The sequence below is a fragment of the Agelaius tricolor genome, unplaced genomic scaffold (genome assembly GCF_023055355.1).
Source record: "Agelaius tricolor isolate 1412-34295 unplaced genomic scaffold, bAgeTri1.0.p SCAF_10, whole genome shotgun sequence".
NCBI lineage: Eukaryota > Metazoa > Chordata > Aves > Passeriformes > Icteridae > Agelaius > Agelaius tricolor.
In genome coordinates this window covers 29050142-29066491 of record NW_027269270.1, presented here as the reverse complement: position 1 = coordinate 29066491, position 16350 = coordinate 29050142, and the positions used below count along the sequence as shown (strand labels likewise).

The window sequence follows — 16350 nt, the reverse complement described above, 5'->3', positions numbered from 1 at the left end:
CTGAAAAATTTAATGCAAAACCCAGGATTGTCTTCCTGTACCTTTGGGCTTTGAGGTTAACATGCTTAATCTCAGTTTCCTATTGTGTAATTCAGCTGTCAGTTTACTGGTAGGTGGCAGTGTCATGGTTATTCACATCTCTGTGCCAACTGAGATTTCTGTCAAAGCTTCACCATATTCACGTGCAGGAAATTATGCAACTTGGGGTAGTGGATATTTTTTGCTGATGTTTTAAGAATTAACTAATCAAAAATGCAGAGTTATTTTTTAAAAAAAGGCATTCTGTTTTTAAGATTTGAATAAAAGTTAAATCTTTTATTTTAGTACACTTGGAATGTCTTTGTGCATATGGGATTATACATTAAAGGCAGCTGTGTAAAATCTCAGTACTTGTAAAAGGCATAACAGATGTTGCATTAGGGTCTCTTTTCTTTGATTCATTCTTTTTATACCTTTTCTATTAAGACCACTTTATGACATATATTTGTAAACATAATTGCCTAAGGAAAAAGTGAAGCCGGATCTTTTATCTCTTTTATTGCAATCCCAAAAAGGAATCATCACCCAAAGATCCTGCCTATTAAGTTCAGAGGAGAGGCAGGTGGTGTGAAAGGAAGGAGTGTCACCTTCTGCAGAACAGCAGACCAAGGAAACCAGCCAGCTCTGTTCTACTCCTTGTTTCACCTTGATTAACTGCAGTTATCACAGGTCAAGTACTTTTACAGCCTGATTTTTACTGGGATTGAGCCACAGTTATGTCTCATTCAAGTGAGAACTTCACATTTTCACATTTTCTGCATCTCAGAAGTCAATTCCTCTGTCTTCAATGATCTCAGTTGCCACAGTTTTTGGTAGTAGTGACTATCAGTTTTGTGGAACTGGTTCATGTTGTTCTTCACATCCATGGTGTCTCCTGATACCTGTAAGTTAAAATGAAGTAGACTGGTGAGTTTAGCAGCTTATTTCTATATGCTGTAGGAGTAGAATGGCAACCTCATTTGAAATGCAAACATTTGGCTATGATTCCACTTATTGAGTGCTAAATTAATTTTAGTAACTGCAGAACATTTCACTGAAGGCTTCCCACCTCTGTTCCTGCTGAATACCAAAAATACAGACCTGAAAATCTTGAATGGTAACAACAACACAGTTTGCCAAGTTGCTAGATAATAGAAAAAAAATAGCCATATTTTTCTAAAGAACCTGGTTACATATCTTTCTTATTGAGTTCCATGGGAGCTACGGATCACTGGCAGGTACTTCCATTTAGATACCTATCTTCACTCAAAAGCTGGAAAGTTTGTCATAAATGCATCAGCAGGTTCAGTTTTTTCCCCATTTGGAATATTATGCCATTTACACTCCTCTGTACAATATGTAATGCTGTAGGAGTCATTTTGTAGGCTATGCTGTTGTGAGTGACTAGTGCACACTTCAAAGAACCTTTTAGTTCTTCCTTGGTAAAGTAACTCTGCGTCAGAAAGTAAAGGAATAATGTATTCTCTATGGTTTGTTCAATTTTCAGGTAGAGCAAACAGCCCTTAAAGTACCTGCCAGAAGGAGCAGTGTCAGTGGAGAGCCTGAGAGCCTGCAGGGCAAGGCACATGGGCTTTCAAACCCTAGCATGTTTACTTCTGTTGGTTATTACTGTTCTAATATTAGTCTGTGTCTTCTGTTAAATCATGTAGAGAGCTGTTCTTTTGGAGCGTGGTTCCACAGGCTGCCTGAAGTTAGGGACCAGTTTGGGAAAAAAATTTGATGCTAGGCAGTTTTATGAGTAGGAACCAAGTGTAGCTTTTGTATCTAGCAAAAGTAAATTATTTACAGAAGTGAATTAGGTGCTGCAGCTCTTTACTCCCCACTGAGTTTGCATCAGTGTTGGTGGGGGTTTTTATTTAATTTGCCAAGAGTAACAAGAATCAATGCAGATTATTTAGTGATATCTGCATAAATTTTTACTGTAATTTCTGTAAGCCAAAACTAAATCAAAAATCTCTTCTTTCTACGAGAGACATCTCTACTTGCTCTGCCTAAATGCAGGAGCAAAATGATAAGTCAGCACATTGGGTGATAATATGTGCATATGTTAGCATTCAGAAACACACAATAACATAAGCTGTTATGTGCAGGTGCTTTTATTAAGAGCTCTGGGTGTCAGGAGTATTCCACTCAAATCTGACTCTGACCATGCATTCGAGATGATTGTGTTCTTATATTCTATCGTTATATAACTTTCATGTTAATTATTAAACTTATATTGTTCTATTGTATACATAGATTTCAGCTAAGCATAGCCCCCTTAAAGTTCCAACATAGTTTCTCATGATTCTTCTTATGATTATATAAAAATTATATTTAATTACTAAACAATCATCACATCTAACAATTATATCATTTATCATACTGCTTAAGCAGGTGCAGTGATCTGAGAAAACACAAAGCCTAACATTTTCAAAGTCTATCTTTAACATTTTCCAGGGCTCCACTATCACATATATGGAGTTGAACCTTCAAGTTAGACAGCACCAACAGAAAATCTTACCTCAGTCTTTCTTTCTCTCCCTCCTTCTTCCTCCTTACTCCCCCTATCCTTGCTGGTAAATATAAATTAGTAAGGATGTATAAAATAAATAACTTCATAAATTCCCAGTTGAATATATAGTTCTGCTAATCAATGGTGTGTAATCTCATTCAAGTCAATTGTGCTATGTGGGGTGAATGCCTTCCAACCACATTTCAATGACAGTAGATACTTTAATTTTCTGTGCCACTTTATGGTTCCTGCTTGTCATGGTAGATGTACCATTTTGTCAATATTTAATCAAGAAACAATTAAACTTCATGAAAACATTCAGGCTTCCATCCTTGGCTGGTAAAAATCTGCTCCAGTGAATGCAGTCAATCCATGCTGATGCACACCAGCCATATCTAGAACTGTGAGAGTTTCATCTACTGCAGAGAAGAGATGACAGAAGTTAACCAAATCCCCCTCATGTCACACTGCAAATGATACAGTGCACATTTGCTTATAATGAGGACTAGCACAGAAGTAGTTGATGTGAATTTCATGTATTCTTACTGGTATTATCTGATTGAAATAATGAAAATGCTAGAAATGGTGGTGGTTGTAGATGGAAGGTGGAGTATAAAGCCTCTGACAACTGTGAAACCCTTACAGTAAATGTTTATAACAATATTTTAACTCACTCTGGTCTGATCTGTCCTTAACCCTTTGGGCCTCACATTGTGTGCCAAAAAAGGATTGTGATGGTTTTAAGCCCAGATGGAGATGAAGGAACTCACAGCTGCTTGCTCAGGTCCAATAGAATGGGGAGAAGAGTCAGCATAAAACTTGTATGTTGAGACAGGAACAGTTTCCTTCCTGGCAACTCCCCCAGGTTATATCACAGGATGTTCTGTGGTGAGGAATTTCCCTTTGGCCAGTTTGGGTCACCTGTCCCAGCAAAGCTCCCTCCCAGTTTCTTTTCTGAACATCCTCACTGGCAGAGCATGAGACAAGATAAAAAATGGTCATTGACTTAGGATGAGCACAACCTAGCAAAAAACCAAAGCATCAGTGTGTTATCAACACCATTCTCATTCTGAATCCAAAGCACAGCACTGTAACAGCTACTGAGAGGAAATTAACCCTGCCCTAGCTGAAACCAGGACAGGCCACAAAAGAAGATATTGTTATGCATGCACACACATATGTAAATTCATAACATATGTAACTTCATTTACATTTTTTCTTTCAGGTGGCTAATCAGGTTGTTCAGGCTCTACTTACTCAAAAGGTAAGTTGTGATTTGGGTATTTTCAGTGTAACTTAAAGCTTGCAGGTAGTCATTGTTTATTTGAGAGATATTCTTAAATAGTATACATTTTTAAACTACATTCACACATTCAGTAAGCAGGGTAAGTACTGCACAGGAAAAGTACTTGTAGGATAATTGCAAACCTGGCACAATGAAAAGATTCACTGTGGCTTCTACAGAGATCTCTACTGCATGAAGTCATGTCTGAAATTCCAATTTTCTGAAGTGGTCTTTGAGTTAAACATGATTTCGTTATTTCATTCTGTCAGGGAGAGAAAGAGGGAAAGACAAAATATAAAGTTCTATAACAATAAGCTGTGAGCATTTCAATATTCATGGAATGATTCTTTGTGAGGTCTAGACCACTTGAAGGATGTGGCATTATTAAAATGCTCTGGATCATTTAGTTGTAAAAAGATGATTCAGAAAGAGACATAAATGCAGTCTTTTAAAGCAGATAGTGCAAAGGAGAATATAAACTATCTTGTCTACACCTAATGACAGGACAAGTAATAATGTTCTTAAAATGCAGCACGAAACACAAAGTAAAAATAATCAAGAAAACTCTTGCCACATGCACAAAAGCGTTTCTATATGCAAATAGTTTTTGAGCACCAGTTCCAGAGCCTCCCTTCATGGACATCATTCTGCCCAGCAGGGCATCATTCAGAATTCCCTGCCAAGGGAAGAGTGGGGGCAGAGGGGCCAGGCTGGGTTGAATGTATCATTGCTCATCCCACGATTTTTAGATGGAAAACAAATGTTTTTACTCTGGAAGAGGGATACTGCCTTCCAGCAGTTGGAAGTTGCAGCTCAGAGGTGATTTGTGCAAGCCACAACATCCAGGGAAGTTTGCCCTGCTGCTGTCTGTGCTGTGTTTCTCTGTTTACACGTAGGAGTAGGGTCTGTGCATCATCAGAGGACTGCAGAGCTGTTTCTGTGACACCTGCTAGAAATATAACTTGAGGTATTTTCTAAAAAAATCCCAAATATGTGTTTCAGTACAGTTTAAATGGAAATGGAGGTATTTTTTCATGTTAATATACACAAAAACCTCATACACATTTTGTGTGATGAAACCAAATGTGGTGAAATACTCACCAGAGGGTTAATCTCAATATATTAATCTCTAATTTGGGAATATTCTGATGGTTTCCCAAATGGAGAGAGGAGCTGGCTGATTTCCTTTGCAAAGGTGTCAGACATTTTGATGACTGCATACTTCCTCAGTAATTAATCCTTCTAAACCCATAGGAACCAAGGAGTACCTAAGGATACAATAAAAACAGATCCAAATACATTTAATAAAGTGATTTACTTAGGGTTGATGGGATTTAACAGCTGCTTACCTATTACTGAGTAATAACAGCTAATTTAATATCCATAGAAAGAGGAAAGAGGGTACTTTTCTAAATGCTAATGAATATTAAATGTATAGTGCTCCTGACACCGTTCATACAAGTCCTTTTATAAGAAGAGACAGGAACACAATAGTGTACAATAAAGAGGAAATTGCACTCCTCACACCAGTCCCAAAAGGGTAGATATCAGAACCCAAATAGTGGCTGGTAAACAGATAAATCTACCATCATGCAGCTGAGCAGTAAGGCAGAATCAGTCATGCCACTGAGAGATAACAGCCGTCAGGAGCAGAGCAAGACATGGAGAAAAGCTGAGAGCTTTCACAAAAGGGAGAAGAGTGGCTTTGTACAGCAGCACACACTGCGTGGGCTTGGCTGTGAATTTGAAATCATCCCTCAAGGACTAATTTTCACTTAAATGAAGTACACGCTGTAATGGAAGGAGTAAAGCGCTGTGTGCTTGCTGGGATGTGCAAAGACTCTGATCCCACTGAGAGATTCTGGTGACACAAATTGAGTGAGCAAAGCTTGAGTGATTTGTCAATGTCACTGAATCCTTGAAACGGAATTACAGTCTTAAACGTTCCCTTTTCAAGTATGTAATTTGTTACAATACATATAGAATTTCTCTAACATGAGAGACTTTTTTTTGATGTGACTGGAGAAACGATGTTAAATTGAATTTGTGCTGAGTTAGCCATGCAGCATAATTTCACAATTCTATGTAGCAAAATTCTATGGATTTCTACCACTTACTAATAGAAAATTTTGCCTCTAGGAAATTTAAGAAGTCAGATATCCAACAAAATTAACTGAGGCAAACCTGTATGCTATAATACTGAAAACATCCATTCTTTCTCCTTCCACTCAAAGACTTGTCATATAACATGAGCTGATTGGACTGCTGATAACTGGATTTTTAATTTTTTTTTCCATGTAAGACCTGGATCAGCAGCTTGAAATTTGAGCTAAACCATTCAATTGAATAATTTTGTGCCCTGTTTATCTACTTCTTGCATTGTAATCTCCTCCATAGGAGTGTATTCAGGAGATTACTCTTTTTACTCTGGGTTCTATTTGAAAGTCATATCTCCATTTTCATCAATTAAATAAAAAATAATTGAATTAAGTGGTAATTAAAGCAGAAAGAAGCATGTTCAGAGGGAGAGCAGTGTTTTTCGGGAACCTCTGCTGAGGCCATTGGATCCCATTTTGGAGAAGAGTGAGTCTGGTTCACACTGAAGAGATAAAGCAAGACCACAGAGATGCTCAGATATCACTGTACTGGAACCCTAGGAGTACTTTAAATATCTGGGAGATTGCTACCTTAATAGCTAGTTGTTTTGCCCACAGGAGAGGAATTATATGCTTCAGACATATGATAGTTGTATTAATTGGTAATTTTAGGACTGCAAGTTTCTAAACTCAGACTTTATTTTACCAGAATATTGCTACTTTTATGTGCCTCATTTCTCCTCTGGGCTATGTGTGGCATTACCATTGGCAGGGTTTATAGCATCTGGGTGGGTAATCTACTATCTTATATTTCACTTTTTTACAGAAATTCTGAAGTTTGAAGCATAAATCTTATGGTTTTAATGCTGTAAGATAGGAAAGTTTTGGGCAGAGGCCTTGCTAAGATTTAATTTTTTTCTACACTGTTAGTTTCTGTGAATCATTTTTCCTTTCCAGTGCCCTTAGTAGTCTTGAAATGTTAAGCACTGTTATAACAGCCAAGGCTCAGCTTTAAATTCTCTGATTTGTGAAAGACAGATAATGATGGGTCTTGATGCTTGCAGTCTCTATTACTAATAGAGATTCTTGTGCAAGACCAGGGATAAGAGGTCTCACTGACAGGAAGCAAAGCTTCAGGGCTTTAGAAATCATCAGCCTCGAGATTTTTTGAGGGTCGTGTTGGAAGGCTCTTGCAATCTCAACTGAACAGCCACTTGACAGGCACCTAAAACAAATGTTATAAAACCATCAGGAGAGAACAACTGCATTCATCCAGTATTCATAAAATCTGATACATATGCATAAAAAGATGTTTACAGTTTCCTGGGAGTCTCAAGATGAACATATTTTATTGTGCGTTCACCTCTTATAACCTCAGTGCTGGTTAGAGCAGAGACTAGAGTAACTGTAGGCAAGAATTTAAGCTACATCTGAATACAATTTTCCCCTCTGACTTGTTGTCTCATCAAGCCAGGTCATCATGTTGTTAATGGTATTGACAGGACAGCATATGGGGGTGCTGAGGCCTGTTTCTCCACCTTCATATGGTGGGAAGTAATATGAGCTAGGCACTACCACAGGGCAACAAATGGCCTAAATTTAAATAATGGTAAGTATTTTGGAGATGTAAATTAAAAAACCAAACAAACCAACCGAGATATGGCTGTGGCTTATTATTTTTACATGTAACCTTTATTAGGAGACTACCTTTCCTGCTTTGTGAAGCTCTCTTACCTCAAAAAGGGCAGCTGCACAAAATATTGCTGAAAAGCTCAGTGTCAGATTCTGCACAATCTCCAAAATTCTCTCTCTAACAGAATTCTGAGTTCCTTCAGGTGACCAGGAAAAGCAGGTTTTACACTGAAGATAGATGGATAGATAGATAGACAGATAGATACAGAGATAGATACAGGGATAGATAGATAGATAGATAGATAGATAGATAGATAGATAGATAGATAGATAGATAGATATTAGCTGTATCTGAAAGACATTATTGGCTTGACTGGTTTTACACTCCACCTCTGCTTCTAATGGGCAATTTTAAATCTTTTTCATAGAATCATAGAATTGCTTGTATTGGAAAGGACCCTCAAGATCATCAAGTCCAACCATTAACCCAGTGCTGCCAAGCCCACCAAACCCTGTCCCCAAGTGCCACATCTACTCAGCTTTTAAATCTTAAATCCCTGCAGTGGTGATGACTCCACCACCTGTTCCAATGCTTGACAACCCTTTCCGTAAGAAATTTTTCCCAATGTACAACCTAAAGCTCTCCTGGAGACCATTCCAGAGGCCCTTTCCTCTTGTCCTATCAGTTGCTGCTTGGAAGAGGCTGGTGCCCATCTGGCTAGAACATCCTTTGAGGGAGTTGTAGAGAGGGAAAAGAGCCTCTTTTTTTTCCAGGCTAAACACCCCCAGCTCCCTCAGCTGCTCCTCATCAGGTTTGTGCCCCAGACCCTTCCCCAGCTCCATTGCCCTTCTCTGCACTCACTGCAGCCCCTCAGTGTCTTTCTTTAGTGAGGGGCCCAGAACTGAACTCAGCACTTGAGGTGTGGCCTCACCAATGCCCAGCACCGAGGGAAATCCCTGCCCTGGTCCTGCTGGCCACAGTATTTTCATCCAGCCAGGATGCCACTGCCTTCTTGCCCACCTGGGCACACCCTGGGGTGTCTGGGAAGACACAGCCCATCCACATCAGGCTCAGCAATGCTGACTTGGTTGTTCCAGGAAAAGCAAGGAAGGGATCAGACTTCAGAGGAGCACCTTGAAGGCACTTTGAACTTCTGCCTGGTTTGGTGTAGCTTATGCATTTCACTCAGCTCATGCTTATGACAGCATCCATCTATTAATTGCTGCTTTATGCTTTGTGTCAGCTGCACGATGGAACACATTGCTAGCAAAGTCATTTTTATGCTAACAGAAAACTCTGAAAGGGGGTGCCAGGTAGCTACTGTTCTTCATGACAAGATTTTCTTTAATGTTATAATGGATGATCAAAGGACCAGAGAAAATGAAGTAGCACGTTTTTCTGATTTATACTACTTTAAAAGTTGTGTGTTTATTTGTTTAAAAGTTGTGTGTTGTATGTTTATAAAAACTCTATCATTAGAGTTTTTATGTGCTTCTGTTACCTGCTTCCTAATCTTATTGTTTTCCCTTGTGCTGCAGGGTCTGAGGGAGGAATGTATAAAGCTGAAAATGAGAGTTTTTGATCTGGAACAACAGAATCGAACTTTAAGTGTGCTTTTCCAGCAGAAAGTCAAACCAGCTTCAGACCTCCTCCTTCAGGTAGGAAATGGCCTTTGTAGGAAGCAAGCTAGGAGCTTTATATTTCTTAAAATTATACAATATTTCTCTTCTTTTCAAGGCTATGTCAGTAAGTGGGAAATGACAGTTGATAGATTTAATATATTAGAAGAATAACTGTTATCTGTACTCTGATCCCATTGAAACTGAAAATGTGTGCCAGTGAGCTCTGATATTGCATGGAAATCTGGAGAGAGGAGCACACCTGCAGAGTAACTTACTTTTTTAGATGATTCTTCTCTATGATGAATGGAATGATATGGGTTCATTATCCCTCTGCAGGGGAGAAGCTCCTATTCCTTAACATCCTGCTTGATGGTGAACAGTGTAATTTCCTGTGAGAAGACAGCCCATTTATTTAACTTTTGCCATATGTGATACTGTCCTGGTTTCAGCTAACTTGCAAGGGTTTAAGTACATCTTCACAGGCTTAGAGTGATTTTTTTTTGCCAATGTTTTATGGGAGGATGTAGCTGAGAAACCAATTGACCCATGTCTCACTCATTTCCCATTCTGGAATACTAAGAGGTGTTCCAGTATCCTTCTTCATTTGGCAATGTCTGTTATTGTGAATGAACCCATCTCTTTGTCATCCTTTTGTAGAAGAATTGCTTTGCAGAATTTCCAACAAATCTGACCATGAGCTAGGAGAACAGCAAATGAGGACTAATTACAACCTGCAGGACATGTCAGCTACATAAGTGATATTAAATGTGTATGTTAAACCCTCACTGCTGTGCATCTGTAACTCAGAGGAAAATGTGGCCCTTGCTCTGTTGTCCAACAGCTGAGGCTGCTGACTCTGCTCAGGGTGGGCTGGGTTTGTGCAGAAACACAGAAACCCAGCACAAAGCTGGGTTTGTGCAGAAACACAGAAACCTAGCACAAAGCTGGGATTGTGCAGAAACACAGTTTGCTCACAGCTGATGTTAAAGGCAAGGGGATCTGCATGCTAAGGGCAAGTACTGTGCTTACTGAGGGGCTCTAAAGCACAGGCAGGGTGGTGCCAGGTCACCATCACACGGATCTGGGTTCTTGAGTTTTCTTCAGGCTCTTGTTCCTCTCTTGATTTTGTGTTGATTTGAGTGTTGCTAGGTCAGCATCTCCTCTATCCTGGTTTCCTGTCCCTTGTCTCCTGCTTCCTTTCCCAGTTCATCCTTCAGAGACCCCTGCACAGAGGTCTGATTTATCTTTATCCATTCACAGTTTTGACACATCCACCACAGCTGGATCTTCATTGCTCACTTCTGCTTTTGACAGTCTCATCAGTTGCTCCTTCTTCCCAGTTTGGGGTGGTTTTTCTTTCTTTTTCCTGTTTCCAAAGGGTCTGAGTCCAGCTGATGTCAGCTTGGGGTTTGATTGCACAGAAGTCACATGCTGCACATTCATTATTGAAGATGCAGTTCCTATTCCCAATTCCTTGTGTGGCAACAATAAAACCAGGTTATTCTGGGAATGCTACAGAAGTGTTGGATAACATCTGAAGAGTGGGATCAACACTTTGACTTGAGATCCTTGAAACTGGATTGTGCAGCAGCTCTGAAAAAAAGTTGAAAGAGATGAACCTGCACCAGGTGGAAGAAAGAACCAAATGATCTAACATGTTTCCCTGAGGGATTAAAATTATTTTACATCATTGTTCTTGCCGAGTTTGGCAGGAACTAATGTTCATAGATTTTCTTTTCCCCCACTTTTCGCTTGATTTGTCATTACTGGCTGAGGACAAAAGGGAATTAAGCTCATTCAGAAAGTCCAGATCTCCCTGGAGCAAAATTTGCTGCTATGTCTGTTCTCCTGCTATCAAAAGGTTTTAACTCACTAGGTGAAAACAAACCAGAGAACAAGTGGCAGTGTATGTTAGAAAAGGAAGAACTTCTGCTGAAACTCTTCATATGTCCTTTTTTACCAAGAAAAAAAAAATCCAAACCAAACAGGAAATATGTGAGTTTCCAGAATTTTAATTATCCTCTAATTATACTCCAGACTCGAATGAATGGCATGTAGTCTGTGATCTTGCTGTCTGAGAGACAACATCTGAAGAAGGCTGTTTTCTTAGGACTGAAACTGAGCAAATACTGTTGTGTGCCTGCATAAAATTAAAGAAAAGTTTGCATTATGTCTTCTTGGAAGTGCACACAGCCCAGATTTAGAGCAGGAGGTAAATATTGGTTTAAATGTGTCACTCTACAGAAAAGTTATAAATGTGTGATAAGGACATTCCTGTTAGACCATGACCCCAGTCAAGGGAATGGGCAAATTCTGCTAACTGGGGGTGGGGGCATGGGGTGTTTTCACCTTTCCTGTACTCCCTGGTACAATACAGTTCAATTTTATTTAATGCTGATCTCATCCTAGGACTAGCCACACTCAGTAAAACTACAAATTTTGAAGAATGCCGTGGTAGAGGGCACAAGCTAAAAATAAGTAATGTTAGCTGCTTTTTCTGCATATCAACTCCTGTGATTTCATTGGATATTAGCATAAAATTATTCCATATTTGACATGAGGAGACTCTTGTATTACACAGTAAGCTTATTTTTAAACTGTAAACATTTTGACTTCTCAAATTTCAAGAGAAATATAGATTTCTTTTTTAAAAACAAGATTTAAAGGTAAGTGTAGATTTCACCGTTGCCCTAGGTTTTTGTGTGTATGATTGCAAGCAGATAATTCATGATTGATGTGTCTTAGATATCAGATCATTCACATTTATTTTCTAGTGAATAGATTGGTACAAATCTTTTAAATTTGGCCTGCACACTGCACCAATTGCCCATGTTGGTTTTGCTCATGCTTCTCACACAGTTCAAAAGAAACACTCATTTTACTACCAATTAAAAAAAATTAAATTCATGTAGTACAGTTTCCATGACTGCCTCAGGAATCCTGCACTGTAGAAAAGGTGTTAAAAGTGTTACTTTTTCATGCATTTACATAAAATGTGAGTGCTTAGGAAGTTGAAGCCCCTAATTTGAAGCAATGTGTGTTGAGTTTGGGATTGTGTGTGTTGCCATGTAAGTTCTCTGCTCCCAGGAATTTTGGTGTGCTTACTGCCTGCAGGGAGGGACACAGATGCTGTCTTATTCCTGTCATGAAAAGATAAGTAATGCAGTCTCTGATGCAAAATTTTAGCAGGATAAAAAGATAATTCAGGCTTTTTTCTCTTCACCTCTGATACTGTAGGCAGTTTATGAGCTACCCTCTCTTTCTGGGGGCATTCTTTGTAGCTGAAGTGTGTGATTTACAGAGGCAGTACTAGAATAGATAAATAAGGAGAAGGCTGATTACTTTTTTTTTTCATTATTATTTTATAATTCTCTGAAACAGCTTTTTTAAAATGATGAAGCCTTGGAAAAGTGTTTTTTGTCAGCACCATCTGAGAAAGAGCAATAGTTATAGTTAAAACCTAGCACAAAAGAGCAGATTCTACCAAAGCAGCCTTCATTTTCCTCTGTCAATGTGGTTGCTAGAAAGATATTAAATTCTGCCTGTCATAGCAAGAGGGGCTGGGAAAGAAAACCAGGAGCTCCATTTTAGTGACCCACCTTGTTCTTCATCTGCAAATGGGACAAAGAGCTGGGGATAATAGTCAAAGATTTAAAACTGAGTAGAGGAAAACCAATTAGAAGTGAAGAGAGAAATCTGTGGAAGTGATTTACAAGAGGATGCTGAAAGGAATAAGACAGGGATCAGGGGTTGCCTTCTTATAAATATCCCTTTTTAAAAAATTTTTAATATCATATAGCTCTGTTTACATAAATTCAAGTTGTTTGCTAGATGAATTGTTCCCATGGGAGAAGTCTTGCTTTCACTTTTCACCCACAAAGTTGTTGTCACGAGGGTTTTTTATAAACCATGCAGGATTTTTCAGGGAAAAGGGATAAAAAAAGTGGCAAGCAGCAAAATTTATTGAGTTGATTTATTTGATTAAATAAGTAATAAAATTTTCATAGTTGGGAAAGTATAAGATAATATTTTTAATCATAAGATTTACAATATCCCTGATCTTAAACTATATTTTCATTGCCATTTTATTTCCATCATAAAAATTCTACTTTATCAGCCCCGGAACCAGGCAGGGAGGTCTCCTGAAGCATTTATTTTCTTCTTGTGTTTCTCTGGCTGAATTACTTATATTTATTACTCATGGACCATCCACACTGTTTAATTTCACACCTAAAATTTTGCCCAGAATTCTACAGCACAGACTGTTGAATTCTCAGGTGGTCAAGATAAATAACAATTACTTTGTGATGACTGCATTGGTATGAGCCCTTTTAAAAACCTGATGTACAAGACAGAGTGTGGCTGTACAGGCTGTGATGGAACCTTGCACAACTTAGCAGGAAGGGGTAAATTGCACCAAAGACATTATTATATATGGGAAGAAGAAGAGGGCACTTAATTGCCCTAAGAGCTGCCAAAAGGAGATGGAATGTCTGGGCTCAGAGCCTGACCTCTGGTGCACACATCAGAGGCATGATGAGGTCTGAATGCAGGAGGTAAAAAGTGAAGTTGCATTGCTTCACAGCAAAGAGATCTGTGTAATATGTAAGTGTTTCAGAGAAGAGGTGTTTGAGGGTTTGAAATGAAACCTAAAGATGGTCCCATACTGTTAGGGAACAGTTTGTCAGCATCCCAAGGTACATTTCAGTGTTGTTATATGCTGGGGAGCAGTAGGATTTCCTTCTCACAGAAGTCAGGTGCCTGCAGGCTCTCAGGGGAGCAGGCAGACTTGATACCAAATCAGCAAATTGTTTTCAAGTTGTGAAAGTCCTGCAGCTGACCTGCTTATTTGCTTATTTCACATTTATTCCTCTGTACCCATCAGATTGTCAGGGCATTCCTTTCTGCAAATCTTCAGGAAAGTTCCAGCTCCAGAACAAACTCTGTTCTTTTCTCCTCTGTAAACATATCAACATAAATAAGTTGTAGCAGCATCTGTAGTGAATATTTCCTTACTCAGAAATCAGGACTGGTGGCTTGAAGGAGAAGTTAATTCCAGATCTGCTAATTTCTTCAGCAGTAATTAAATACTGCTTGCAAGTTAAGACAATCTCCAGGGCTGTATCAACAGAGAAGAAGGTGATCACATAAATGTAAAGCATGTTTGAGATATATTAAGTTTAAACTAGTACATTAACCTTTATCCAAGAATTACATTGCTAGCAGAACCCCTTTTAAGAAGTGTAAGAGTGGATTTTACTCTGTTTATGGTTCTCAAAAGATTTCAGGCCATTGCCTTGCTGGATTGATTCCTGCAGGTCAAGGCTACCAAAGTGCACAGTTACAGTCATGAAGATCCATCCCCAGGGTCTTCATGAGCCTCCAGCCTTGCAGCCAGGAGAAATTGTAAGAATGTTTCTGTATAACAGGAATCAGGACAGTGATCTAGTATGGAACACTCAATTTTTTTGAGACTTTCAACAACAAATTAAAGAACATTCTTCATGTGAGGATGGTGATGTCATTATTTCCAATCTTGCATTATCTCAGTAAACTGTTTTCTAAATACTATTTGTTCCATGTCCTCACTCACCAATAATATCTGAGAAGACAGAAATATAAAACTTTGAATGTCTGTACTTCATCTCAGCTTAAATCATCAACATGTAATAATACATTATAAACCATATTTATTACTTGTCCTGTTTGCAGCTCCAAATATATGCTGAAGAAATATTACAGAGATAAAATATTTAGGAGAGCCAATTGGTTAGATAAATGGGTGACCAAAAAGTCAGTGATGAGGGGAAGAAAGGAAACATCCCCCTTATGGAGAAACTCAACCTAATCTCCCTAAACCATATGATTTCTAGTTTTGAATGCACTGCAGCAGCACAATACCTGAAAGAATTTGGTGGTGTATCTGACATGCAGGCAGCCCTGGAAGGAGCTCCCAGATAGGCAGGCTGAAAAAGGAACACAAAAATGTTTGTTAGAGATGGTGGAATGAGAGGAGAGGTAGGGCAAGATCCCTCACAACAGACCAGACTAAAGCAAGGCACAGTGAGAGGGTCACTGGAGAACAGCATTTCAGTAAAAAGAACTTAGATCAAGCAACCTGATAGGCCTGCTCCATCAGTAATTTGTGTTTTGGTGATTTACCTTCTTGTCAGACTGTTGTCCCTTACTTCAGCAATTCAATTCTTACCAATTTGCTCTCAAACAAAATCAAAGCATTAACTTAAGCTCCCGGGGCATGTAGATCTGACGAGAATGATAATGCATTTAAGAGAAAATTACCCCCAGCTGCTCAGCTTTCCTCTGTCCAAGTATTTTAACCAGCCTGGAGAGGTTCCACAGAAAACCAATGTCAACACAAACATGACATTCTGTGATACAATTTTAAATAGATAAATTTCAGCTACTGAGTCTAAAAATGAGCCATTTCCATTATCCTGATAAAAATAAATTGCTACAGCTATAGCAAAACCAGCAAATCAAATGAGCAAATAATCTTCAGGAAAGCCACAAGTGATCCTTGGTGAAGTATTTATGAATGATTTTGACTGAGGAGAGCAATATTTTTCAGGTTTTGAAGAAATGTAAAGGCATTATTCAAGAGCAAAGAGAGCATTTCAGGGTAAGCACACGTCAGGAGAATGGTGGGGCTGTACTGATGTGACAGGCCTGGACAACAAAAGTGAGATTTTGCTGCCAATTTTTAGACAAAGAAAAATAAGCAACTGACACTGAGTCAACCAACAATTTTTCTTTATTCTGTGCATAGATTTTTATTATCAGTGATGAGCCACATGATGGCAGGAATCCAATATGGCATTTGAAACCCTAAGCAAGTTTGTGGACAGAGTAATTAAGTACAAGAATACTTTTCATGTTTTTTCCTTTATTCCAGGTATTCCATATGGGAATAAATTTTAAAAAGGAAGGAATTCCATAATAGGAAAGAATATTGCTCTATTCCTTTCCAAACCTGCCCTGTGCTTCACTCTTAATAAACATTAAAAGACATGCTTTTTTATTCCATGCAGTTATATTTAACCCACAGTAATGCTTAAATTGTGGCTGCTCTTTCAGCCAGTTCTGTTTGTTGAATATACTAACAAGATTTATTAGCAACTTTCCATGTGAATCCCTGCATAAATGATCAAGTGTAAGTACAG

At 38.7% G+C, this 16350-nt stretch overlaps 1 protein-coding gene across 7 annotated transcripts in view; it reads left to right on the top strand.

Moving 5' to 3' along the window:
* NCKAP5 (NCK associated protein 5) overlaps positions 1 to 16350 on the top strand; it is a 390172-nt gene that overhangs the window by 290228 nt on the left and 83594 nt on the right. For all 7 annotated transcript variants that reach the window (XR_011680422.1, XM_071435389.1, XM_071435391.1 and 4 more), the window contains exons 9-10: positions 3759 to 3797; positions 9086 to 9205. Coding sequence is in view for 6 of the 7 variants with exons in the window: in XM_071435389.1 (XP_071291490.1) it covers positions 3759 to 3797; positions 9086 to 9205 (159 nt within the window). In the remaining variant the exon portion in view is untranslated. The remainder of the gene's footprint in view (positions 1 to 3758; positions 3798 to 9085; positions 9206 to 16350) is intronic.